Genomic DNA, 24,567 nt, shown 5'->3' with positions numbered 1-24,567 from the left:
ATTTAAAGGGAAGGACTGCTCATTAACAGCACACAAGTAAGTCCTCATGTTTTTACATCTGTACATGTGACATTGTTTTTTCATATTGTGAAACCTGCTGCTAAACAAACTGAGGAAGACTAGCTGTGTTATTTAAAGGCTGCATGAAAATCCTCTGCAGGTTAGTGCAGGATAAACAGGTTAGTTTGCTGCACTGTGAAGGATTTACAGTAAAGAACAGTGTGTGACTGGTGCACAGTGGCTGTGGTTTCATGGTCACAGTTAGCTTACATCAAGTGTAGCAGGGATTCATATGAATTTCAGTTGATGATGGTTGTATAGTGTCTAATATAAAGACAGCACAAACAGTGTACTGCCAGAGTAGAGGATGAAATCAGCCAGGACAACTCAGGAAACATCTGCTCACATCTGTTTGAATTCTGGTGTGTACATCCACAAAGAGAAGCAGGTCAGCTGATCACAGCCTGTACACTACAAAAACACACGCACGCACGCACGCACGCACGCACACACACACACACACACACACACACACACACACACACACACACACCCCACCTGCTGAATCCACTTTAACCCATGAATGTACACATTTCCTGTTTAGAGGTAAAGTCCCCCTCTACAATGGAGGCACTAGAAAACAAAAATATCTCTATTTTACTTTTCTTTTCTGCAGATTTAAGCTGAGTGTAATTAGCATTACAAGTTAAAGTAAAGTTTGTATTCCCATCTACTGATACTACTTTATTAGTACATTATTATAACACAAAGCTCTGTTAGCTTTTTCCAAAAATAGAAACGCCTTCCAAAGAGCTGTTTTTTTTCTTACTCTAAGTACATTTCAGAGCCAGTACTTTTTACTTTTACTCGAGTAAAGAAGTTGAATCAGTACTTCAACTTTTACTGCAGTATTTTTAACACTAGTATATGTACTTCAGTACTGAACCAAACACAGTGAACAAAAGTGACATGAATGATTTATTACATATATTTTACTCATTGGGTTACAGACTGGGGGCTGAGGGTTCATGTTTAAAATAAAGGATTATAAAGAGAATCTAGTCTAGAAGAGCCCCAAAAATAAATATATTGAGCTGGAAATGAGCTTAAACATATTTTAGTTTGTTTTTTTCTTCACTTTTTACGTTTCAGATCATTTAGGAAATTTAGTCTCGGTGTACTTGATACGTTGATACATTACCATATAAGGCTGATAGGCAGTATAGATACGCATGCACATCAGTGCATGCGTATCTATACTGCCTATCAGCCTTGAATCTGGTTTGCAGAATTCTTTAGGTTTATATGTTTTTAAATTCATGTTACTCTCACCAGGGCCTCAAACAAGCTTTTTCTTTCTTCGCTGGTACTTTGAGTCTTTGGCGGAGGCGTCAGAGATGTCTCAGGTTTACAACCCCCCACCTCCCACCCCCATTCCATCTCCTGCTGTTACCGTAGTGACATGAGCTGCAGGAGACAGTTACCGTGGAAACGGGAAGCACGGGGATGCTGTTGAAGGGAAGTCACCAAGAGGAATGTGGGAGGAAGAAAAATAAAATAAAATTAACCCTCCAGACGTCCCTGAGGGCTACTTTCTTTTCTTTTTTATTCACACTGTTATTAAATCAGGTCGGAGGTAAAACCCGGGATAATTAGCTCTGCATGAACCAAGGAACCACAGATACCAGGAGATCCAACCTGAAGGAGGATTTATTACAGCACCGCTTCATTTAGTTTGACTCCCATTTTCTACAAAAAAATAAATTATTCAGATTTAGAGCTGAACCTGAAACTGTTCACTGTTTTTACACAAAACCCAACAAAATCAGACACACAGGGCAAAGACCCAAAGCACCAAAGACTCAAAGCTCCAAAGAGTCAAAGAGTGAAAGACTCAAAGCCCTTTTCAGTGTTTTCAGATTAACAGTCAGGAGGATTCAGTGTCTCCTTTTAGCTTTCATGAGTTCTAACATGAGGAAGAAACTGAAGATGACTTCAGCCTGATCTAGGTAAACACACCTGAGCTCAGAGACAAAACTGGTGCTCTTCTTCACCAAGCTGGACAAAAACTCCAAAATAAAAGCACCAGAATGATGGCTTCAAAATAAAAGAACATTCCTCCCACAACGATACATTAGATTTTAATCTTTCCGAACTACTTTGGTGAAATTATCGAAAACAGAACATTAAATTATTAAAATTATTAGGAAGTGGTGAAATTAACTCAGAAAATGTGAATTTAATCCCAGATTGATGACTCTGATCTGTTTATTTTAGTTCTTTTTAGTCATTCAGGAACATAAAAATAATCCTCCCTGAAACTCTTAACCGGATATTTGAAGTTTGATTTTAAGTCCTTTTTATTTTTGTGACCTCACAGGGGCCTTCAGCTGGGGTCAAAGGTCACCTTCAAACCTTTACACGTTAGACTATAAGCTGCTGTTACTCACTCAAAGGTAAAGAAGAGGCCGCAGGTGAGCAGGATGAGGACCAGGGTCAGGTAGAAGACCCCGGTCTGCCGGGCCATCATGATCCTGCCGTTGCAGTAGAACCTGTTCCTGCCCGGGAACACCTGCCACTTCCTGCGGGGACTCCGGCTCCGGTGGCCGGGGCAGGGGGCCGGCTCGGAACCGTCTGCGGGGGGCGGGCAGCTGCCACCACGGGTGCAGATCTGGTTGTACCGGCCCTGCTGGTCCAGAGCCGCGTGCTGGATCTGAGACATGCGTCCACACAGGTGAGCGCGCAGGTACAAAAGACTGAAACATAAACCGGAGGTGTACGCGCGCTGCCTGTGCCGCGTTCAGGTTCTCCGCGTGAATCTTCTAATAAGGAGTCGGAAAAAAGACAACGGATCCGTCATCTTAAAAGGAGAAACCCGCTTTTTGTTTCGTGTTATTTTATAAACAAACACGAACTCGTGGTCAGACGCACGCGCGCTGGATCCACGTCCAAGAAGCTCCCCCAGCTCCCCCGCCTCGCACCCTGATCTGCCCCTCACAGGCTGCAGTCCAGGTTTAAATCCCGGGTTAAGGACGCGGGTCCGGGTCTGAGGACGGGAGAGGATCCAGGGTGTTGGAGCTGAGTCTGTGAGGAGGAGGAGGAGGAGGAAGAGGAGCAGCAGCAGGAGGAGGAGGACATGGAGAGCATCCCGATCCTCCGCAGAGCTGCACAGATCCTCCACTGAGGTGGTGATCCACTCTGAGAGGAGAATAAACACGGAGGAGGAGGTTCACCTCACAGACAAAGCAGAGGATTTAGCGAGCCCTCAATAATTAATAATAATTAGTCATTGTTCCACTGTACTCCCTGGGCTTTGTCTTTCATGTTACTTAAACGCTGACTGGTGAGTTTCTATGAGTATCATTCGTATTTCCGGGTTCGCGCCTTCTGAAAGTAACTGAAAGTGGTCGCTTAATTTGTGGTCGCTGGATCAGAATCATATCCGGACTACAGATTCCTTTTTGTGTCCTTTAAAATGTTTGGGAGTGAGACTTCCTGTTTGAGCCCGACATCGAATCTTTTTAAAAATAGACGATCTTTGGTTTGGGATTCCGTCTCTGTGGCTCTTTGCTCTGTGAAAAAAAACAAACAAACTAAAAAATCATAAAATAAAGCTGTTGTACTATTTGTACATTTAAGTTTATTCTGTGTTCTCCTTTAACATAAACACACTTGTGTTCCTAGCTGCTTTGTTTCTGCTCGGACGTTTTACGGAAACGGACCGAAGCAACATGACAGCTGAGGAAGACCTGGCTGTGACCGCGGGAGCAGAACGAGATGAAGAGGCCAAACTGCAGGTGTTAAAAGGTACCTGAGGGGGTCACCTGACCGAACTGCTGTCCACGCTGGCAGGAGGTGTTCGTGGGTTTCTGCTGTTTGTTTTTCTGTTCGAGGTCACGACAATGTCGAGCTGCTGCGCCAGACTCCGCTCAAAAATCGGACATTTTCAGATTTGATTCGCTGTTAAAGGATTCCGCCGCATAGAAACACAAGATAAAGCATTTTTTTTCCTGAAGCTTAAATGTTTTCTGTTCATTTCCGCTAAACAAAAAAGTCGAGTTGACTGGTTATTTCTGATTTAGTTACTAAATTATTTTCGTCTTCATTCCCTTTCAGCAGGTCAGACACTTATTCTCAAATTCAAATCAAATTATTTTAATGCCTGATCGAAAAATAACTTTGGATATCACGAGTTTTGGTGTTTTAGTACGTGTAATTAAAATGATAGAAATAAAGAACTTGCTTTGAGAGTTCTGCACAGAACAAATGTGATAGGGATTTTTGTTGTTGTTGTTTTGAATTCACAGCAAGCCACCAGACCCCATTCAAAAATCATCAGTTTTCAGGAACGCCAGCATCGAGGACAGAGACTCGTGTGTTCCTGCAAATAATATCTTTTTCTAGACGACGCCAGACTCAGTTCAGAACTATTGCATTTTAAGGGTTGTCTTTATAAAGGACCATTTGAGAAATGTTATAAAGTTATTTTACTCGGGCTGTTCAATGAATTTTCTTTGGAACAAACGGTTATTTTAAATTTTTCATTTATTTAAGTAAACCTGCCAAAGCTCATTTTTACAGTTCAGAACACTGACACGGAAATGAAACCTCGGTCATCTCAGATTTCAGGTCTACACATTAATCCTCTGTGTTTCCACCAGACTCCATTCAAACTCTGTTCGATTTAAGGTTCTTGTGATTTCAGAAATACAGGGTGGGCCATTTATATGGATACACCGTAATAACATGGGAATGGTTGGTGATATTAAAGTCCTGTTTGTGGCACATTAGTATATGTGAGGGGGTAAACTCCTCAAGATGGGTGGTGACCATGGTGGCCATTTAGAAGTCGGCCATCTTGGATACAACTTTTGTTTTTTCAATAGGAAGAGGGCCATGTGACACATCAAACTTATTGGTAATGTCACAAGAAAAACAATGGTGTGCTTGGTTTCAACGTAACTTTATTCTTTCATGAGTTATTTACAAGTTTGTCTTTGTTCACAGCCATTGACATGTCGAAGAGGTTAACACGTGAGGAGCGGATCGAAATTGTGTTGATATCTGGTGAACGCAGTAACCGGGTCATTGCAGCAGATTTCAATGCAAGACATCCTATGAGACCACCCATCTCCCATGCTACAGTTAGCTTCATTCAGCAAGAGCCCACAGCGTAGCACTTGCCGCATGTCACTGGAGAGTGGCATTAGTTGAACATCCCTTCGGCGGATATTAGCTACTCACAAATGGCACCCTTACAAACTCCAGCTATTGCAGCATCTCAACGAGGATGACCCAGATCGGCGCACAGAATTTGCAGAAAGGGCAAAACAAAAATTGGAACAGGACTCTCAGTTCACACAGAAGATTTTGTTCAGTGATGAGGCAAACTTTTATGTGAATGGTGAAGTCAACAAACAAAACCACCGCTATTGGTCTGACACTAACCCACGTTGGATGGATCCCTCCAAGACTGTTGGAACAACAAAAGTGATGGTTTGGTGTGGTACATGGGGTACAACGATAGTGGGTCCATTCTTCATCAATGGAAACCTCAAGGCCACTGGATATTTGAAATTGCTACATGATGATGTGTTTCCCTCTTTATGCACTGAAGCTGGCACGTTCCCTGAGTTTTTTCAGCAAGATGGTGCACCACCACATTATGGGTGCCAGGTCCGAGCATTCCTAGATGAACAGTTTCCTGGAAAGTGGATTGGTCGTCGTGGGCCAGTTGAATGGCCCCCAAGGTCTCCCGATCTGACCCCCTTAGACTTTTATCTTTGGGGTCATCTGAAGGCAATTGTCTATGGTGTGAAGATACGAGATGTGCAGCACCTGAAACTACGGATACTGGATGCCTGTGCTGGCATTTCTCCTGCGGTGTTGCTATCAGTGTGTTAAGAGTGGGAGAAGAGGGTTGCATTGACAATCCAACACGATGGGCAGCACATTGAACACATTTTATAAGTGGTCAGAAACTTGTAAATAACTCATGAAAGAATAAAGTTACGTTGAAACCAAGCACACCATTGTTTTTCTTGTGACATTACCAATAAGTTTGATGTGTCACATGGCCCTCTTCCTATTGAAAAAACAAAAGTTGTATCCAAGATGGCCGACTTCTAAATGGTCACCATGGTCACCACCCATCTTGAGGAGTTTGCCCCCTCACGTATGCTAATGTGCCACAAACAGGACTTTAATATCACCAACCATTTCCATTTGATTACGATGTATCCATATAAATGGCCCACCCTGTACATCAGCAGCTGTGCAAAAAGATTCAGACTGTAAGGTGAAACTTCAGAGTGGCACCTGTTAGCCACTCTAACTCTTTCTCCTAAAGGTTTTTTGCTGTTTACATTTGAGAAGCTAGATGTAGAAGCATCGCCTGTGTCTGCTTTAATGGAGTGGTTGTGAACTTGTGGCGATTTCTCACCTGAGTGAGATCACTTCCTGTGCGCAGGTGCAGCATTTCTGACTACCGTGGCGTCCGCAGGGATGATCGCAGGATTCGGCTCCACATTGGCGCTCGCCAAGAAGAAAAGCCCGGAGTGGTTCAACAAGGTAAACTTAACCTGAGCTCACAGTGCAGGTGTTTGTTTCTCTCTCAGAATCATAACTCAGTCAGAAACTCATTCATGAAGCACACATTTGTAGATTGTCATCACTAATAAACATCTATAAATCCTCTGAGAAACAGCAGGAAAACGTTCTAACTGCAGAACCTCACAGAGAATCTCCATATTTTTCACTTGTTAAAAGGTAGACGGAGTAACGTTGTCACCCGGCGGGTGGGTGGCGTGGACACCCAAGTTTGTGAAAAACGAGGCGACGTAGATGCTTCAAATTGATACCTACTAAATTTCAAATCTCAGTGACCTCGACCTCAAGGTCAGACGTCAAGTTTTCCTAAAATGGTGTGAATGCGATACGATGACGCAGGATTTTGAAATTAATGCCGTAGGTGTGTCTACTTGGAGGCAGCGCCGGCAGTATTTATAATTTTATTGAGCTGAGGCTTATCATCAGTCTTTGGAAACTTAAAAATTGTGGATATTTTAACTTGAAAATGTAGCTGGACTGAGGATCTGATGGATGGCACACACTACTTCCGGTCCTTTTCCCATCCATTCGGAGGTTTCAGCGGTGCTTGCGTGAGAAGCTAACGATGCTAACAGCAGCTTGTTTATGCCCTCAGCCTCCTGAAGACAATCGATGGCTGTCCGCACATCTGCGATGACGTCCGCCTTCCCTCCTGACTCGTCTCAACCTGAAAATAGACTTTCCGTGAAGTCCTGGCGCGTGGCGGCCACAGCTGTTTGAGTTATTGTGAGTTATTGGCGACTGGCGGGATCCGATTAATGCTGACGCACATGTGAGATAAACTTGGCGTGGAAGCACAGACGGATCTATTTCAGTCACAGACTCGTCTTTGTGGTCGTCTCTGAATCGAAGCCTCAGGCTGAGCTTCAGTTAGGAAATGTAAAATCTGATTAGAGGGTTGAGGTCATTAAAGTGCAGCTTTTACTCCGTTTCAGCTGAAAAGGAAAGACGTCAGCTGTGCTTCCTGTCCTCAAACTTGGAGGTTGTAAATCCTTCAGGGAGGTGATGGAGGTGTGTAGAGAACATCTTGCACAGATGAGCTTTTATTTTTTCCTCAGAATTCCTTCTGAGGAAATAATGGCCACCAGCACCAAACTGTTGAAGAATTGGAGAACCCGAGCACTGGAGCATCCATTAAAACGAGATAATGGTGTAACACTATTGCAGTTCATGGCGATTGTATGGGTCATTTTCACACTGAAGGAGTTAACCTGACGTCACTCAGAGCTTCAAGCACCTGTTAGCCATGAGTCACCGAAACACCCGAGTGAAGAGCTCGGAGTTAGTTTTCGAGAACCCTTTCAGGGGTTCAGGTTTGTCTGATTGGCGACCTTCAGCAGCAGCTCTTGGATTTTTTTTGCTCACTCTGAGGGTGAAAGTTATTTATTTTTCTATAAAGACAGGTTTTTACAGATCTACTATAGTTTTTTTTGCTTTACATTGCACTCTTGGCCCCAGAGAAGCTTAACGAGGGGATCGTGCTGCCACCCCTACTGCTAGGCCAGTTAGCCTCGAGGAGCTACAGAGATGTTTTTCTTTTAGAGCTGGAGCCGTCCAAGCAATCATCATGAGGTGTGAAGCGGATGAGCTCGGCGAGAGGGAGCACCGGGAGCTGATGCGTTAAAACGAGAGATTGCCACGCTCGGACCACATGTGATCCAACCGGGCTTCAGGATGCAGCAGGAAGTGATGTGGAGGGACGGCACAGACTGAGAGCTGACGTAGTCCAGGACATGCTGCAAAAACATTTCTGTGATGGGAATATTTATCTGTGAGCTGCTGGAAGGCGTTCATGTTTGTTGGAATTGTTCCAGTTTGATTCAGCACAGTTCAGATTCCTCCATCACGTGACAGAGAGGATGACCTCACGCTGCTCCACCAACCAGACGTGCAGCTGACACTTTAACGTCCGTTTCAGCTATTTGTTGAATTCCCTCACGTTTTTGGCTGTAAAAGTAATTTCACAACTTCTGGGAGAAATAATTCCCGTAAGAAACGGGGAAACGTTTCTCCCACTGAAAACGCTACGTCCTGATGAACAGAATCAACTTTTGGAGAATTCCCGTAAGACCAAATGCAGCTGTAAAACCTGATGTCAGATTTTTTCCCTGCTTGTTTCCTGTGCAGGGCGTCACAGCGACGGCGGCAGTCCCGGAGAGCGGCGCATCTCTGGCCCTCAGAGCTCTGGGGTGGGGCTCGCTGTTCGCCTGGTGTGGAGTAGGCCTGCTCGGCTTCAGCGTGTGGAAAGTCCTCGGCGTTCACAGTGTATGTACCTGCAAACTGAGCGGGCTCAGTGCTGACTTCTATGTTTATTTCATAAATAATGACCTTTATTCAGTCAGGATTTTATCACCTCTTTACCTGAACTTTTCTTTAAGGATTATAGTCTCCGAGAGGAAGAAAAATAAATTTTGTGAAATAAAGGCAATTTATTTATGAATAATTTCTACAATCCTACCAATAAAATTACAATTTGGACATAATGTTTGAAACATTTTCAGAAGAAAGTGTTGAACTAAAATTCTGAGAACGAATTTTAGTTGTTAAAGTAAAAAAAAAGTCTTAAGTCATTTCATTCCAGGAAGAAAGTGTATAAGGAAAGAGAGAGTAGTTGATATAGATGAGAAAGTTAGACTTCGTAAAACTAAACTAATTAAAACTTTCTTAATAAAGAAAAATCAGGTTGTAAAATTAAATTATTTAGAAAAATAAAATAATTGCACATTTTAATGTTATTAAATATTCAGTTTACTGAAAGAATATGAAAAGTTCTCATTCTTGTCTTTATCTGTTTTTTCTTTTTTGTTGGTATAATGTTTCAGCTCCCAGAGTTCAGACAGAAGATGCAGTCCTTCTTCCCGTCCATCCCAAAGAGCGACATAGCTGGATCTGAACCTCTGGACTGGGATGCAGTCTTCAAGTCGAAGTGACTCAAATCATCACTGGGGTGAAATCGAACGTGTACGCCGGCGTTTCTCAGACACTTGGCAGCTTTTTGTTTTTTTCTGGAAGCAGTCGAGGAGCCGAACGAACCTCCGAACCACTTTGATCCCAGTTTGGTTCTAATTTGGTTCCAGCTTGTCGAAAATGGATCAGCTGTAAGACGAACAGACTGAGTTCTGATTAGTTTTCCCCACAGAAGGCGATGGAAGCAGTTCTAGTAAAGACCATGGAAATGATATTTTTCTCTGAATGTGATTCTATAATTTCATTCTGAGTTGCTGCTTTCTTTGTGTTTTCTGCTGCTGGCAGTGTTCAAAGTTGTGAGATAAATGTAAAGAAGGTAGAACATTTCTGAAAATACTGTGTGAAAGGATCAAAATCAGGAATAAGAGGTTGAGAAAATGTTGAAATATTTAAGGAAAAAGGTAAATGCAGTTAATATTGAGCAGCTGCAGTCAGTTATTCTTTTACAACAGAAATCACTAATGAAATGTGCTCTCTGCACCTTTTTCTTTATGTATCGCTCTGATGCCTCAACTAATTTCTATTCAAAGTACTCAGGATGTTGACAGCGTCAATCAGCACACTAAGGTTAGCTTAGCATACACAGCATGTATCTGACAGCAGCAGCTTCATCACATCCAAGTTATCTGTTTCTTCGTCATGCTGGTACTCCAGTATACAGTTTGTACATGCTGCATTCTCAGCTGCTGTATGAATTTATAACGTCTGCGTAGCCATGGATATCTGTGTTTCTAATAAAAGTAGAGGTCCCAGCACAGAGCCAAGAGGAACTCCACAGCTAACTTTTGTGGCTCCTTGTTCAACAAACTAAAATCTATCAGATGTACTGGTGTAATGTGGTTCTTTTAGGTCCTATATGAAAGTCAGCACCAAATTAAGGCCAAAGTAAACAAGCTCAGAGCTGCGCTCACAGTGCTCAACCAGAGTTCATGTACATTTATTCTTTAACATGTCGTGGAACATATAAAGATCTCATACTGAAGAAACAGCATCTGTCAAATCAAACAGGAGACGTTCTGGATGTAGAGATTTTCTTTTTTTCCTCTCTCTTTACATTTCTTATAACTGTTTTGATGTCAGCAACATGATATAAGTACAGTTCTGCCTGCCCTGCCCCAACTGACCCCCGTACCTCCTGTACATACAGTCTCTCAAATCAAACACACCCTGTCAGACCCCATGAAACATCCTGAAGATGAGTTTTTTTGTCCTTAAATACTGAAACTCGAATATTCAGAGTTGTGATTATAAATTCATAGAGAGTCGGGACGCCATCTTCTGGAGCTCAATGCACATCAACTATTTACAGGAGGATGACGGTGGAGGGATCTGATTGGTGGACAAGACAAAGTTCTTAAAAACCCATTGGCTGATACTGCTGTGGTTCGGCAAAAATACTGATGGTCAAACGGCAGATGGTCAAATAATTCACATAAAAAAAAAAACGCCCAAGCAAACATATTGCACCAGAACAAAGTACGTGACTGAACATCAGTGTTTCCTCTGTCATACCACGTGAGAAAAAACAAAAAAGACCTATCTACAACACTATTTAAATAACCCCGCCCCCAAATCTAACTACCCCCCCAAACAGCCTTGCAAACAGAAAGGAACAACCACGAATGTTTAAAAAAAACATTGAAGAGAGCCGAGCCACCGTCACACTTTGGTTCAAACGAAACAACAAACCGACGAAACAATTAGAAAATTAAAAATACAAGTATTAAATATTTTGTATTAAAATTACTTAAAAATTCCAAACAAACATTTGCAGATGGAGTCGGAGCTTTATAGATTCTATATATATTCATTTGTACGTAAAAACATTTCTTTTCTGTTCTTAAATAAAAATATAATAGGAGCCAGTTTGTCACACGGGCGGAGCTGCTTACAGTGCTACTGAGCACGCTCCGTGGTGGTGTTTGTGTCACGAGTGGCCGATTTTAAACAGTACTTCACACATGATGGCCGCCACAGAGGAGTTGAGTGCGGACGACAGTGAGATGTCGAGCAGCCGGCTCTCATATAGAACAAACTCCGTCCGGTTCTCCTCCACCCGTGCCATGGCCAGCAATGCTTTGGCGGCGCGGCACATCATGTTGATGCTGGGCGGCTCTGGCGGCACAGCAGTGTGCAGCAGGCTGTGCGGGTTCTGCTGGTACTGGGCCATGGCCACACAGTCCTCCAGGAAGCCAATGAGTGTGCCCACACTGCCTTTTTGTTGGGCAACCGCCCTTGCTGCCGTGGGGTCGCCCTGTGCGAGGTTGGACAGCACAGCCACTGCCATCTCCCGGCACACCTGACTCTTCCTTTCGCCCACCAAGCGCACCAGTGTGGAGAAGAGCTTCTGCTGGCGACTAAAGGGCGGCGTGGCGAGCAGCAGGTCCACGTTGCAGTCCTTGATGCTCAGCTTGCACAAACACTCCAACACGAGTCTCTGTGGCGTGAGCGACGAGAAGCCGCCCATCGTGGAGAACGGGTCCTGGGCCTCGGCAGATGGGCACACGATCCAGTGCAGTAGCCCGTCCAGGATAGGCAGGCAGATGCTCTCTGGGTACAGCGACAGATCCAGCTGGCCCGAGATGTTGGCCAGCGTCACCAGTGTGTTCTCCCTGAGCGCCGCCAGGCAGTCCCACCACCACTCGTCCCGGCTGCACGCCAGACCTTGCTCCTCCTCCCGCTGGTAGGTGGGCGGAGTCCGTTTCCTGCGGGGGTGGCGGTGGTGCAGCAGCACAAGCCGGCCCAGGATCAGCACCAGCCCAGGATGCCGTGATAGCATGGCGTCGTTCCCGGGCACAAAGGAGAGACCGCGCACGATGTTGGAGATGCAGACACAGCGTTTGGCCAGCGCATCCTGCCACGGCTCAGCGGTGGACAGCGGGGCCTCATCCCAGCAGCGAGGCTCATCCTCCAGCTGGCTGATGGGACTCTGAGCTTGTGAATCCTGACCTCTGACCTCTGAGTGGATAAAGAGAGCAGAGTGAGATTAAAGGGGCAACAGAGACACCTGGTGGTGGAACAAATTGTAAATTTTAAAAAATTAATTGAATTTTTTTTTTAATTGCAAAAAATGTAAATTTATAAATGTCAAAACATAATGTTCCATGAAATTAAAATTGAGAAACAAGTCATAACTTCATGATGTTAAGTACTAAAATTATGCAATTATTATTTATTTTTTTTAAATTTTTAAATACTGTGACATAAAATTTTTTGAAAATGTAAAATTTGTATTTATGTAACTTTATTCCTCCGTCACTAAATTATATAATTTTATGTATTTTTTATTTATTGTAGATGTAGAATTGCAAAATGTAATAAAGTTGGATGAGGATGCACAGTTTCAGGATTAAGGTGATAAAAAGTTTCCTTTAAAGTCTGACAATCAATAATCACTTGAATCATTTTATTGGTGATAATATTGATAAATATCCATATCTCCTCCCTTCAGGTCTTACCTTCTCCTCCGTCTGGTTGGTTTTGCTCTTCTCTTCCGCCCAGCTCTTCCTTGCCTGTTTCATCCTCTTGTCCCTCTGCCTTCTCTTCCCACTCAGGTGGGTGCAGAGGGACAAAGTCTCCTGTGCGGGACTCGAAGTGTGTCAGGATGTGAGTGGTGGAGTCTCCTCCTCCGGCCTTCCAGTGGAGGAGGCCGCTGATGAAGCCATTGGGTCGGTTTAACTTGGCCCAGCGCTCCTCCACCTCCTCCCACCCATCGCCGGTCTCAACCCTGATTGGCAGCTTGTCGTACTTGCTGGCCTGCTGGAGGCGGGCCTCTGCTTCCTCCATGTGCGCCTCCTCCTTCACCTGTGCTTCTTCTTTGACCACAGGTTCTTTCACCTCCTCCTCAGAAGGCGTGAGCAGCGGTGGCGGCATGTCCTCCGCCTGCTCAGCTGACCACCTCTGAATCTTCTGCTCCAACGCTGTCTGGCCGTCGGATTCTGACGCAGCGGCTGGCAGCTCCTCTGTCACCTCCTCCTCCTCATGGAGGGGCCCCAGCAGGGAACCCTGCCTCTCAGTTCCCACTTCATATTCCTTGAGGATGCCGAAGATCTGGATCAGGCAGCGGCGGTAAAACTCCACAATGAGCTCCAGGAAGCCCGGCAGCTGCAGGAGGAAGAGGAGAAAGGTCAGACTGACAGACATCAGACACACGGACGATGAGCAGTGAGGAAGATGAGGGTCTGACCTGCGGGAGGCTGAAGGAGCCGACGGTGCTGTCATCGTACAGCAGGATGTTGATGGTGTCCAATGCCCATGTGCTCTCTGCTAACAAGCCAGACTTCAGTGACATCATCACCCGCCACGCCTCTGGGGTTCCTGACCAATAACAGCACAGAGTGAGTGTCAGCTGACCCCGGCTGCCTGCTGGCTGAATGAAAACCTGAAGAAGAAACAACTCCCTCTGATGTGTGTGTCTCTGTGTGTGTGCCGCACCTGTGTCCTTAGCGGTCAGCCGTCGCCGTGGTTTCAGTTTGGGGGGTGTGGCCTCCACAGAGCCATGAGGGAAACTGACCTCCCTGTTGATGAGTGGGACGGTTTGAGAGGTCGGCGGTCCCTGCGGCGCTCCCAGCACTGGTGGTTTCTTCATGGAGGGAAGGTAGGGTGCGCTGTTGGGTGACAGCGAGCTCCCCATGGGCCGGGGAAATGTGGAGGGGCTATGAGAGCGGGTCACGTGGTTGGGGATGGTGGGTGTGGCCTGGAAAGAGGCAGGAGGCTGTCTGGAGGGCAGGGGAGGAATGGAGGTGGCGGTGGCGGCTGAAGAGTGGGGGGGGTATGGAGTCTGGCGCTGGCTCGGGTGACCGGGGGCCCACTGGTCGTCCTGTGGAGCCCTGCTCTCCTGGTCATCCCCTCGATAGGCGGGCCCCTGACCCTGCCGGCTGTACGTATAGCCCATATCTGTCCTGGGGTGCCACATGTTGGCCTGCGGCACTTCCCCGGAACCCCCAGACACCGCCGCCGGCCCTGAGCTCATCATGCTGTGCTGCAGGGGGCCCTGGCGGTCTCGGCTGTAAGGATACGGGTACTGGCCCTGGATGGGCCGGCGCTCGGGGCCCATGTAGCCCCCACCTCCTCCCCCATAGACGGGGAACATGTCGGGCTGCTGAGAGCCATACTGCTGCATGCCAAACGCCTCGCCCTCGTGACGCTTCGCTGGCGGGTACATCCCCTCCATTGGACGCTTGTATCCCTGCAGACAAACACCAGAAATGAATCCAGACCTGAAGTACCCCCAGACCCCTCAGTGACGTGTTTTATCACACCAATCGGGACTCGTTTAGGAGGCGCTCACCTGCTGCTGAGGGTACAGGGACTGATGGGAACTGTAGGCCATGCCGTGAGGATACTGCTGCCCATAACTGTCATGGCCGTGCCTGAAGAGCCAACACAGGAAACTTAAATGATCACATAATCATGTTAAACTGTTTAAACTTGGCCGGGTTTAGACTATGATCTGATATTTGGATCAAATCTCCCGTGAACAGACAGTGTCACACAAACAATTGCAAGCCCCTCCTCTCTGATGACATCACATGAAAGCTCTATAATTGAGGGCTGGTTACATCCACGCTCTCACCTCTGTTGGGGGAATCTGTTGGTGGGAAACATGCTGGCTTCGTTTGCAGACGGACCCATGCTGTTCTGGCCTCCGGGGGGCGCCATGCCTCCCTCAGGACCCATCACATGTTCCGGCCTACGGGAAACAAACAGGTGAACTCCTGCAGTAGAGACACTTCAGCTGGTTTCCCGTGTTTAAAGTTGTCACCTAAGACTTTTTTAAGCCTTGTTTGCACTTTGAGATTCTTTCTTCTTCTAAAACATTTTTAATAATTGGTTCATAGAGTTGACAGTGCCATGATGATAAACAGTTACATGGCTAAACTTTTTAATACAAACAAAAAGAAACCAAACTGTGTGTGTACAAACAGCAGACGTGCTGCAGGGCAAAACTGAATCACTCACAGTTATGTGCACTTTTTCATTCATAGATTTTAAATACATTCAGAAAAACTGGACTCCTATGAAACACGAAAGACATTTCTTTAGTCTAACTGGTGAGAATACAGTGGCTGAGTTCAGACAGACTCACATCTGTGTGGGGCTAACGCTTCTTTAAATCTTGAGCAGAATCTCACCTGCGCTCATAGCCGGGGCTGTAGGGGTACTGGGGTCTGGGGCCCATCCCTGCCAGCGGTCCAGAGGGTGGCCCACGGGGGTACATGTCCTGCATGGCTCCACCGCTGGGCATCTGACCGGGACTGAAGGCCTCGCCGGGACCCGGACCTGACGGCAGAACCGAAAACCTGCTGTGAATCCCAGAAAGACACACTGATCCTGAGCTATGTGTTAAACTATGAACCCTGATGTGAAACTGGCTCGGTGGTGATGTACGATAATGTGATGTAATCTGCAGCAGCTCCTGCAGTCAGACTGAAGTCAGACTGCAGTCAGACTGAAAGTTCAAGCTTCAACCACCAGGGGGAAGCAGTGGACTAAATACAGTAGAACTGCACGGATTACTGCTTCTTGAAAACACAAAGTGTTATCAGTGTTCCTGGTTCTCAAACAAACACATCCTCCTCAGTTCTTCCCTCCTCACCCTTCCTCACTCCTCCATAAGGGTCTTTGTTGGCATCATACTGCATCCTCATAGGGTCTCCTGGACCACCTCCCTGCTGGTAGGGAGCACCGCCGGGTCCCAGGCCTCGTTTGCTGTGGAAGGCTGGATCGCTGCCCTCAGAGAATGGGTCCTGCACACTGACTCCTCCCACACTTCTAAACATAAAACACAGACATGAGAGTCACATGAAAGTGTTCGGGTTCACATCATTACCTCCACACGCAGCATAAAACCTGCAGATGGATGGCAACAGAGGCAGCTGTAACTGCTAGCTGTCTGCTAGCTTCACCTGAGCTGGTCCTTCTGGAGCCTTTTTAGTGACATCATGTTACCAATAACATGGCTCCTGTGAGGTTACTGCACTAACAGACTGAGCCTGATGTGTAATTCTGAGGCATCACAGTTTCAGCTGTGCAATCGTGATGCGAACGAAAACCTTTATGTTCCACTCTATTGTGGCTTCTTCATGTTCTTCATGTGCAGTTTGCTCAGGTGTGTTTAACACTGAAGCTCTGCCCCTACCTGTTTCCAGGCTGGGGGGCCATGTGGCTGTGCGGGGTGGAGGCGGGGGTCGGGGGCTTCAGGTCTCCGGGGGCCTCGGTCAGGGAGCTGCTGCTGGACTGAGGGGTGTTTGGACCCTGCAGAGAGCCCGAGTTCGCTGCAGAGACACAGACCAGTGTTACATCATCATGTGACATCACACCGCACACCAGAGCTCAGATACGCCTTCTTCATCAGCTGCTGTCTAATCAACTGGCTGACCTACAAATCACTGAATTTTATATTTTCAAACAGTTTATGGGAACATTTTAAGTTTGTTGGCGTCTTGTAAGACAAAATAAATAAAGTCGACTCAAACCTCATTTTACAAACCAAACATTTGATCGATTTGATAACTGCAGCTTCATATTCCAACCATATCAGATGGTACATCAGACGCTTCAAAGCTAATTTTTTTTTTTTTCTGGTTGGAAACTGAAGATTTAGACATTTTATTTCCTGTGACATTTCTGAACTTTTGTCCAGCATGAACTCAAATTTTATTCACATTAGACCATAAAAGATATATCTTGAAAAAAAAAATAGCTGGAACAACATTCAGCAGCTGATCAGGTTATTTGGCATCGGGTCCGTCACATGACCGGGCATAAAAAAAGAGCATCTTAGAGAGGCAGAACTTCACCAACATGCAAAAAGTGCATCCACAGACTGAATATTGTTCTTCACTGTGAAAATCACTTCATCTAAAGAACATGACATCATCATCATACTCAGAGAGTCTGGAGGAATCTCTGTGCACAGTGATGCGGCCGATAGCTGTGACCTTCACCACTCTGATAAATCAGTGCACGGGCTCAGAAACACACCCAGAAACAGCGTCTGCTAGCAGCTCGGCGTGCTGTCCACACATCATGTTACAGCTCCATCATGCAGAGAAGAAGCCACGTGTGGCCACGATGGAGAAACAGTGCCGTCTCCTCTGCACCACAGCTCGTTAAAATGGACCGAGGCAAAGGGGAAAAGGATCTGAGGTCAGACTAATGGAGAACATCTGGAGCATCATGAAACCGACAACAGGACGAAGCAGAGCCAGGACTGCTGACATTCCTCTGTGAAAGTCCAGCAGCTGTTCTCCTTAGAACACGGAGCGGTCCTACTTTCACTGCCATCAAATTCAAAATGAATCACATTTTAACTGCAAAATATTCACTTACTCTAATATCATTTATTTATCATTCTGTGATTTGACAGTTAAATTTAAGATGTTCTAAATGTTTTCAGAGCTCTCTCATCAGTCTACGGTGTTTCTTTGGTGTTGGTGTGTCTGTGAAACCAAATATAAAGAAGGAAACTGAGAGGACAAAAACAAAGAGACAACTCTGCAGTGAAGAGAGAGCAAGACCGGCATCGTGGGAAATTAGGTCAGTATGAGGTCACTGATGTTTACATTCACACTCTCCTCCAGCATGCCTGACAGCTCGCAGTGTGTGTTACATAATCGGCTGTGTGTGTGTGTGTGTGTGTGTGATCCCTACAGCAGCATCAGTAACACCTCCTTTCTCACAGTCTCACTCTCGTTTCTGATTTTTACACTTTCAGCTGGAAACAGACACAAAGCTGAGTGTGAACCTCTCCGGTGTCAGAAGATCTGTCTTACCCGGGGAGGGCGGCTGGATCTTGGCCTGGAGTGACGGAGGTTTCTTGGCGTCTCCGGCGGGCCCTGCGGCCTCAGGCGGTGGCTCCTCGCCACGCTCCATCTTGCACTCATAGGCGAACAGGTACTGGATGTACTGCTTCTTCAGCGAGCTGGCTGAGCTGCTGGACGTCCCCACATTTAGCAGGGATGACAGCTCCCGCCACTTCTTATTCTTATTCACCTGAGAGCCACAACGGGAACACAGATTCAGAGACAAGCAGATGGCAGGAACGCACCACCAAATTTATTTACCGATCGATCTCCACGACCTAATGAATGAGGCATTAGCTGAACCCTGAAGGAGGAAGAAGAGGAAACAGAGACAGAGAGAGGATCAGTGCTGCCTCACCATGGCCAGTCCTCCAATGTCGCGGACAGCCAGGTACAGCCTGCAGAGGTCCAGTGGCTTCTTCCCGACGGCGGGCAGGTTTGGGACGGGCGTGCCCCTCTCGTCCATGAAAGACAGGTATCGGTCCACCCACAGCTTCCTCTCTGGCTCAGAGCCCATCTCGTACAGCCGGGTGATCTTCTCGTTGGTCATGGTGGCCACGCTGGGCTTCTGCAGAGACACAGACAGCACCTTCAGCTTTATATATCAGAGGCGGAGCCAACATGTCAGAGCTGCAAAGGAACCTCTAAATAAGACCGACACACCCACACCTGTCTACAGGTGACAGTTTCCAGCACGTCAGTCATGAGCGGCACTTTAAAACCACTCAGACAGATCTGTCCACATTACTAATAAACATCCAGCAGAAACTCCGAATCAGAGTCCAAGAGGTCAACATGGCAGCAGTCGCTGGCGTGGAGGGAGAAGCACCTCAACCCTCAGCTTATTGCTGCTCCATCCTACGAAAATCTCCGATCTCCAGAAACAGGTCAAAAAACAGGAAGTCCAGATGAGGTGGACGCCTGCATGACCGTGACATCACCTGCAGCCCGTTCAGACGTGAACGTTAACCACAGAACAATCTTCTGTGACTTTTAATATAACTACCACCTGCCCCACCCCTCAGGCCTGTTTCTTTTGTTGCTCACATGCTACATTTCATGAAATTAAGCAAATGAACTCAATGAATGATAAAGAAATGGACACAAAATAACATCTGAACCACGCGGATTCATGTCACGCAGTTTGTGTCTGAAAAAAACCATCTGCAAGTGACGGGATCCGGAGTCAGAGGTTTTTCATCCACGAGCAGCAGGAAGTGTAGTGCAAACTGTTGTTGTGTTTGTGTGTTGCGCTGCTTACCGGGCTGCTCGGCGTCCTGAGCCAGGCGGGGCTGCTGATGCCATCGCTGTCCTCGCCGTGACAGGACGACAGGCTGGCCGAGCTGGGGGACATGGGGCAGGGGGTGGGGGGCTGGGACACACACTGTGAGCTGTAGTCCTGTGATACAACACAAACACACACACACACACACACACACACACACATATCAGAAGGAGTTGTTTCTTCTTCAGGTTTTCATTCTCACAGCCGGCAGCAGTCTAGGTTGGAGCACCTGCAGTTAGCTGACAGCAGAAACAACATGTCTGCCAACAGCTGGTTAACTGCAGAGAACCAGCCGCTGCTCTCTGGTTAATTACAGCGAACACTGAAGTGTGTGTGTGTCTTTGTTAGAGACGACAGGAAAGGAGTGAAGACACACACTTGTGTGGTTGGTTCTCCTTGGTTTTTGGTGTGTGCTGCTCTGGATGTGAAGCCTTTGTTAAACTAACCACATAGCCTGGTACGGTGGCCCTCGAGGAAAAATCAGGGAAACGCACAAAAAAAGCAGCACGTTTGTAAGCAGAGTTGTTCCGGCGTCTCTTGTCATCATCCTGTATGTTCTCATTTCAGTGAAACGTGACTTTTAGCAGCTCTCTCTACCTGTCAGTGCTCATCAAGCATAAAACCCGTCCTGTATAAAATGTCACTCAACACAGATTCAATAAATGCTCACGCTGATGAAGCCGTCTCCTGTAGGTGGTGGCGGTTTACGCCGATCGGGTTTCCTCTCGTTATCGAGGAAACAAGAACAGACGACTCGCTTCACTTTCCTCGTTTTCTCACATCTATTTTGAAGTTTCTCTGACAGTTGACATAAAAAACATCACCTAACTTGTGGAGTGTCAAACCGCTTCCGCATGAAACGCAAACTGGGAAAAATTAGCAGCGGCGGCGTCTAATGAGGAAGCCAAGCTGAGACTCTCCTGCAAACAAAGCAGCCTCCGCTCATCACCTGAACCGCCTCGCGTAACCCCGACTGCCACAAACAGCTCGGCGGCGGATGTGATCAAGGCCGACACTTCGCTGTTAGATAACGAGGTGAAGAGAGTCAGAGAGAGCAGTGAGGAGGAGGAGAAACTCTGCAGCTCCTAAGCCAAGTGAGGAAAACAAGAAGAAACAGACAAGAGAAGAGAGAGCGCCGCTCTCCGCCTCGTGTTGGTTATTTTGGGTTTCTGTTACTCTTCCAAACCAGCTGATGAAGCAAATACGGCTTCAGGTGTAATGAGTGGCATGCTGCTAGGAGTAAACTGATCAGTGCTGTCAGCCATGATGAAGAGAACTGCCCGAGAGGAAGGGTGAAACTTGGGGGAATCGCTCTCCTACCCCCAGCTTCATTCTCACAAACACAAATAGATCCCGTTTGCACGTTAGCGTCAGCTCAGCATCTGCTGCCACACAGCCTTCACCTTCACGGCAGTAAGCCTTAAAGGCCGTCCACACATACAGACCGACAGAGAGGCTCAGAGATGCAGTGAAATAACCATTCTCAAGGTAAACTCTTTAAAGGATACCGCTGACTGTCACATGACAGGTTGGTAAGTATGTTAGAGTCCACAAGGAGCCAACCATCAGCACTGGGCGGGGCTTAAGGCACTGATGGTTCAGCAGTTCATTGGATCACTTCCTACAGGAACCGCCCACAGACCTGCCGTCCCCGACACGCTCAGACAGCTTATCACTTTTTACAAATTCTCTGCGGATTATTTCCGTTTTCATCACATCAGTGTAAAAAACAGCAGTTAACTTGCTAGCATCGGACCTGCGACTGGAGCAATTTAATGACATCATCAAATAAACTTCCGACTTAAACTGTGGTAAAATCAGAAGAACTTCAGTTACGAAGAGGCTAAGCTGCTCTCACGTTAGACTGGGCACTCGTGCGTCTGTCTGAGCGTGTTCAGAGAAGAAAGTCAGCACCATGGCCAAGCAGCTGCTGTAATTGGTTAGTAAAAAGCCAAAGAGAGAAACCTTGGGTTTGGGCTCTCCTGCAGGACCAACACCCTCTTTGCTCAGCTCCACCCTTTGCTTGGCATTTGCGTGAGGACCCATCCCTTCAGCTGGCATCATCACGGGGCCTGAAAGACCAAGACATCAGAATTCATAACCTCTGCAACGTCCAACCAGTCTCTGACAGGTGCTCAGGTCTGCGTTCCTACCTGATGGTGGGGCACTGTAGGGGGGTCCCTGTGGCGTCATCCTCCCAGAGTTACTCCCTGGCTGTTGACTGTAAGGACCTCCAGGACCTGCGTGGCCTCCTGGACCTCCAGGGCCCATTGCACCCATCGGTGTCATGCCTGGGTAGCTGCCCTGCCTGGAGAGGAAAAAGGATAAATGACCATTACAAATGCGTGGAACAGGCTGGAACTGTGTTGTTAGAGGAGCCAAAGAAGCAGAGCTGAGGGCTTAGCAGGTCAGAGCACTGACCCAAGCAGGTTTCCATCCAGCACAAATATTAATCCAGTGTCCAGTTTAAAACTGCTGTTGTTATATTAGAAATTTGCTTGGTGGGATAAATAGCAGGTGGCGCTGGTACCATTTAAGCATTGTAGAAGAAGAACACGATGATGTTTTTAAGAGAGCTTGAATCAAAGTTGAAACACGTTGTGACTGTTAGCTTCAGCTGTGGGTATAAAACAGCAACAGCAGCAGCAGCAGCCAGCGGAACCACAGAAGAAATAGTTAGTAAAACGTGTCATTAACCCTCTGTGAGCTATAGCAGACCCTCACAGCTGTCTGCTAACAAACCTACCCATAATGCTCAGAGGGGGCCTGCACAGCAGGCTGCTGGGGCTGAGCACTGGCACTGAGCTGCTGGGAGTGGTGCTGATAAGGGTGGGTAAGAGGGTGGGTAAGAGGGTGGGAGGGGTGAAGGGTGGGAGAGAGGGCAGGTCGACCGGTGTGCCAGGATGGGCTGTGGTAGATGGGTGAGCGAGCGAAGGGAGGTCTGGAAAAATGGAAGGAGGATGGAGGGAGAGAAGGAACAAACGTTCATCAGTCTGAGCCCAAAAATCAAAAACAAGCTTCATCACAATTCAGTCGGCTCCACAGGAGCGCCGGCTTCGTCCTCTGGGAGTTTTCCACGGACACACTGGGAGGTTTGAGCAGATTTAAACTGACTCTAGTTTTTAACCCCTCAATAAGAAAAGTTAGGATGAATTAAGAACTAAGAGCATCATTTCACAGATTTATATTTAAAAGCTGCTGATGATTGTGAGGACCAGGCCACCTCACCGAACTGTAGCTAAAGCTCGGTGGGTCGACTCACCTGCTCTGATTGGCTGCTGTAGACGGTGCTGATGATGAGTTGGCACCGGGTCCGGTGGTGGGGACAACCTCAGGTGGCTTACAGCTGGTGTTGGGTCCCGGGGGCCCCATGCCCTGCCCGGTGGCCTGCGGCATGCTGGGTGAGGTGGGGGCCAATATGCCTCCTCCTGCAGGGTAAGGCCGCCCACCCACACCGGGCCCGGGGCCAGGACCACGGCCCGCTGGGGTGGACGGGCCCTGGCCGTGCATGGGACTGCTGGCGTTCAAGCCCAGGCTGTTGGCCAGGCTGGAGCCCGCGCCCAGCCCCGGCCCGCCATAATGCGGGGGCCGCGGGTAGTTACCTGAGTAGGACCAGACAAGTTATAAGAGTTGCAGTGAGAGGTTAGAAAACAAAGTGTTCTTGTGATTTAACCTACCTGGAGGGCCGTACTGCCCATAGGAGTGGCCGGCCTGCTGGTAGGAGCTGTGGTGCATCGGCCCCCCCGGCCCTGGGTGAGGGGTCATGGACGAAGAGGACTGCTGGGGCCCAAACTGAGACCCAGAGGTGCTGCGCTGCATGGTGGGTGGGAAACCTGGAGATGAAGATAAAGGTGGTGGGGGGAAGTGACAGGGTTAGCCTAGCAGTAGCTTAGCTAACATGACAGACTGTAAAAACTCAGAAACCATGAACCTTAAACCTCGTTTAACCTCAGACGCTCACATACAAAGATTTAAAATGATTGGTTAATCTCAATAACTCAGTTGTACTGGTGACTTGTACCTCTGTCCTGAGTCATGGCAGACTGGGAGGAATGGGGACCAACATCTGGACCAGGACCTGAGACCTGAGGGGGCATCTGAGAGCCTGAAACAAACAGAGTTGTTACTCCACAGGAACATCAAGCACATCACAGGACCTTGTGATAACACTCATAACTGTGCTCCCACCTGGTCCGCTGGTGGCGGGGGAAAGAGGTCCGGATCGCGATTGGCTGCCAGAGGCAGCGGGGGATGGGGAGGGGGAGGGAGAGGGTCCGGTGCGAGGTGGCGGAGGGAGGCGAGGGGAGACGTGCGGGGAGAATGGAGAACGGGCTGGAGTCCCCTGGTCGCCCTGAGCACTGCCGGAGCCCGATCCCCCCGAACTCACCACCGCCTCTGTGCCAGTGGGCAAATCATCGATGGAGCCGGAGAGGTCCTGAAAGACAGCACAGAGCAGCAGATGATAAAACACCTGTTGGACATTTTTCACACTTGTTCACCTGTTTGCATCAACGCGAGTGACTTCTAAGGACAGAAAACGGCCGAGTGCTTTAACCTGAAGACACGACCTCAGCTGACTTCTGTGATTTATGATCATAGTTTAGTCTTTTCCGACAAAACCTGCCACACAGTAAACTGACAGAAACTCATATGTACCTGCACTGAGTGAACCAACCACGACTAGCAGCTGTTCTGATGCACGTTGGACTTTAGCTTTCTGTTTTATTTCTTACTCGTCTTCTGGTGAATCGTTACAGCCACTGCTGCTCGGTAAATGACATCAGTAACACCCTCACAGGAGGATCATTGACCGCTCTTTGGCGCCGGCTCGTAAACGCCTCCTTCAGCAGACGCCATAATAAGGCAAGGAGGTGGAAATGTCCCAGCTGTAGCACATTA

The 24,567-nt window shown here is 47.4% G+C and overlaps 3 protein-coding genes across 4 annotated transcripts in view; 1 reads left to right on the top strand and 2 right to left on the bottom strand.

The window, feature by feature from the left end:
* The window catches only part of zdhhc14 (zDHHC palmitoyltransferase 14), a 16,875-nt gene extending 13,564 nt beyond the window's left edge, over positions 1 to 3,311 (bottom strand). Inside the window, exon 1 of the mRNA XM_084952655.1 lies at positions 2,451 to 3,311. Coding sequence (XP_084808781.1) covers positions 2,451 to 2,722 — 272 coding nt within the window. The 5' untranslated portion in view covers positions 2,723 to 3,311. The remainder of the gene's footprint in view (positions 1 to 2,450) is intronic.
* Positions 3,312 to 3,691: 380 nt separating this feature from the next.
* On the top strand, positions 3,692 to 9,997 carry tmem242 (transmembrane protein 242). The gene is made up of 4 exons (XM_084952688.1): positions 3,692 to 3,807; positions 6,470 to 6,570; positions 8,737 to 8,874; positions 9,432 to 9,997. Exons 1-4 carry the CDS (start codon positions 3,732 to 3,734, stop codon positions 9,537 to 9,539), a joined length of 423 nt encoding a protein of 140 aa, XP_084808814.1. The 5' UTR covers positions 3,692 to 3,731; the 3' UTR covers positions 9,540 to 9,997.
* Positions 9,998 to 10,497: 500 nt separating this feature from the next.
* The window catches only part of arid1b (AT-rich interactive domain 1B), a 32,079-nt gene continuing 18,009 nt past the window's right edge, over positions 10,498 to 24,567 (bottom strand). The window contains exons 5-23 of one of the 2 annotated variants that reach the window (XM_084952608.1): positions 23,857 to 24,103; positions 23,690 to 23,773; positions 23,346 to 23,501; positions 22,931 to 23,270; positions 22,415 to 22,609; positions 21,822 to 21,976; positions 21,634 to 21,740; positions 19,645 to 19,782; positions 18,742 to 18,951; positions 18,354 to 18,573; positions 16,718 to 16,853; positions 16,175 to 16,350; positions 15,711 to 15,858; positions 15,152 to 15,268; positions 14,867 to 14,948; positions 14,011 to 14,764; positions 13,763 to 13,893; positions 13,035 to 13,680; positions 10,498 to 12,534 (exon numbers count right to left, since the gene is read on the bottom strand). In XM_084952608.1, the coding sequence (XP_084808734.1) occupies positions 11,504 to 12,534; positions 13,035 to 13,680; positions 13,763 to 13,893; positions 14,011 to 14,764; positions 14,867 to 14,948; positions 15,152 to 15,268; positions 15,711 to 15,858; positions 16,175 to 16,350; positions 16,718 to 16,853; positions 18,354 to 18,573; positions 18,742 to 18,951; positions 19,645 to 19,782; positions 21,634 to 21,740; positions 21,822 to 21,976; positions 22,415 to 22,609; positions 22,931 to 23,270; positions 23,346 to 23,501; positions 23,690 to 23,773; positions 23,857 to 24,103 (5,073 nt within the window). In that variant the 3' untranslated portion in view covers positions 10,498 to 11,503. The remainder of the gene's footprint in view (positions 12,535 to 13,034; positions 13,681 to 13,762; positions 13,894 to 14,010; positions 14,765 to 14,866; positions 14,949 to 15,151; positions 15,269 to 15,710; positions 15,859 to 16,174; positions 16,351 to 16,717; positions 16,854 to 18,353; positions 18,574 to 18,741; positions 18,952 to 19,644; positions 19,783 to 21,633; positions 21,741 to 21,821; positions 21,977 to 22,414; positions 22,610 to 22,930; positions 23,271 to 23,345; positions 23,502 to 23,689; positions 23,774 to 23,856; positions 24,104 to 24,567) is intronic. The other variant, XM_084952607.1, reaches the window with a different exon arrangement.

This window comes from Perissodus microlepis, chromosome 15, assembly GCF_051167445.1.
Source record: "Perissodus microlepis isolate ML-2025 ecotype Zambia chromosome 15, ASM5116744v1, whole genome shotgun sequence".
Lineage (NCBI taxonomy): Eukaryota > Metazoa > Chordata > Actinopteri > Cichliformes > Cichlidae > Perissodus > Perissodus microlepis.
Note: the sequence above shows the minus strand (reverse complement) of the source record. Positions and strands in the feature narration are given on the sequence as shown.

Bases quoted from the DNA above. Each gene is read 5' to 3' on its own strand.
- tmem242 (XM_084952688.1), top strand. From the start codon at position 3,732: ATGACAGCTGAGGAAGACCTGGCTGTGACCGCGGGAGCAGAACGAGAT. The intron at 3,808-6,469 runs GTACCTGAGGGG...TCCTGTGCGCAG, and splicing joins CAAACTGCAGGTGTTAAAAG to GTGCAGCATTTCTGACTACC. The intron at 6,571-8,736 runs GTAAACTTAACC...TTTCCTGTGCAG, and splicing joins GCCCGGAGTGGTTCAACAAG to GGCGTCACAGCGACGGCGGC.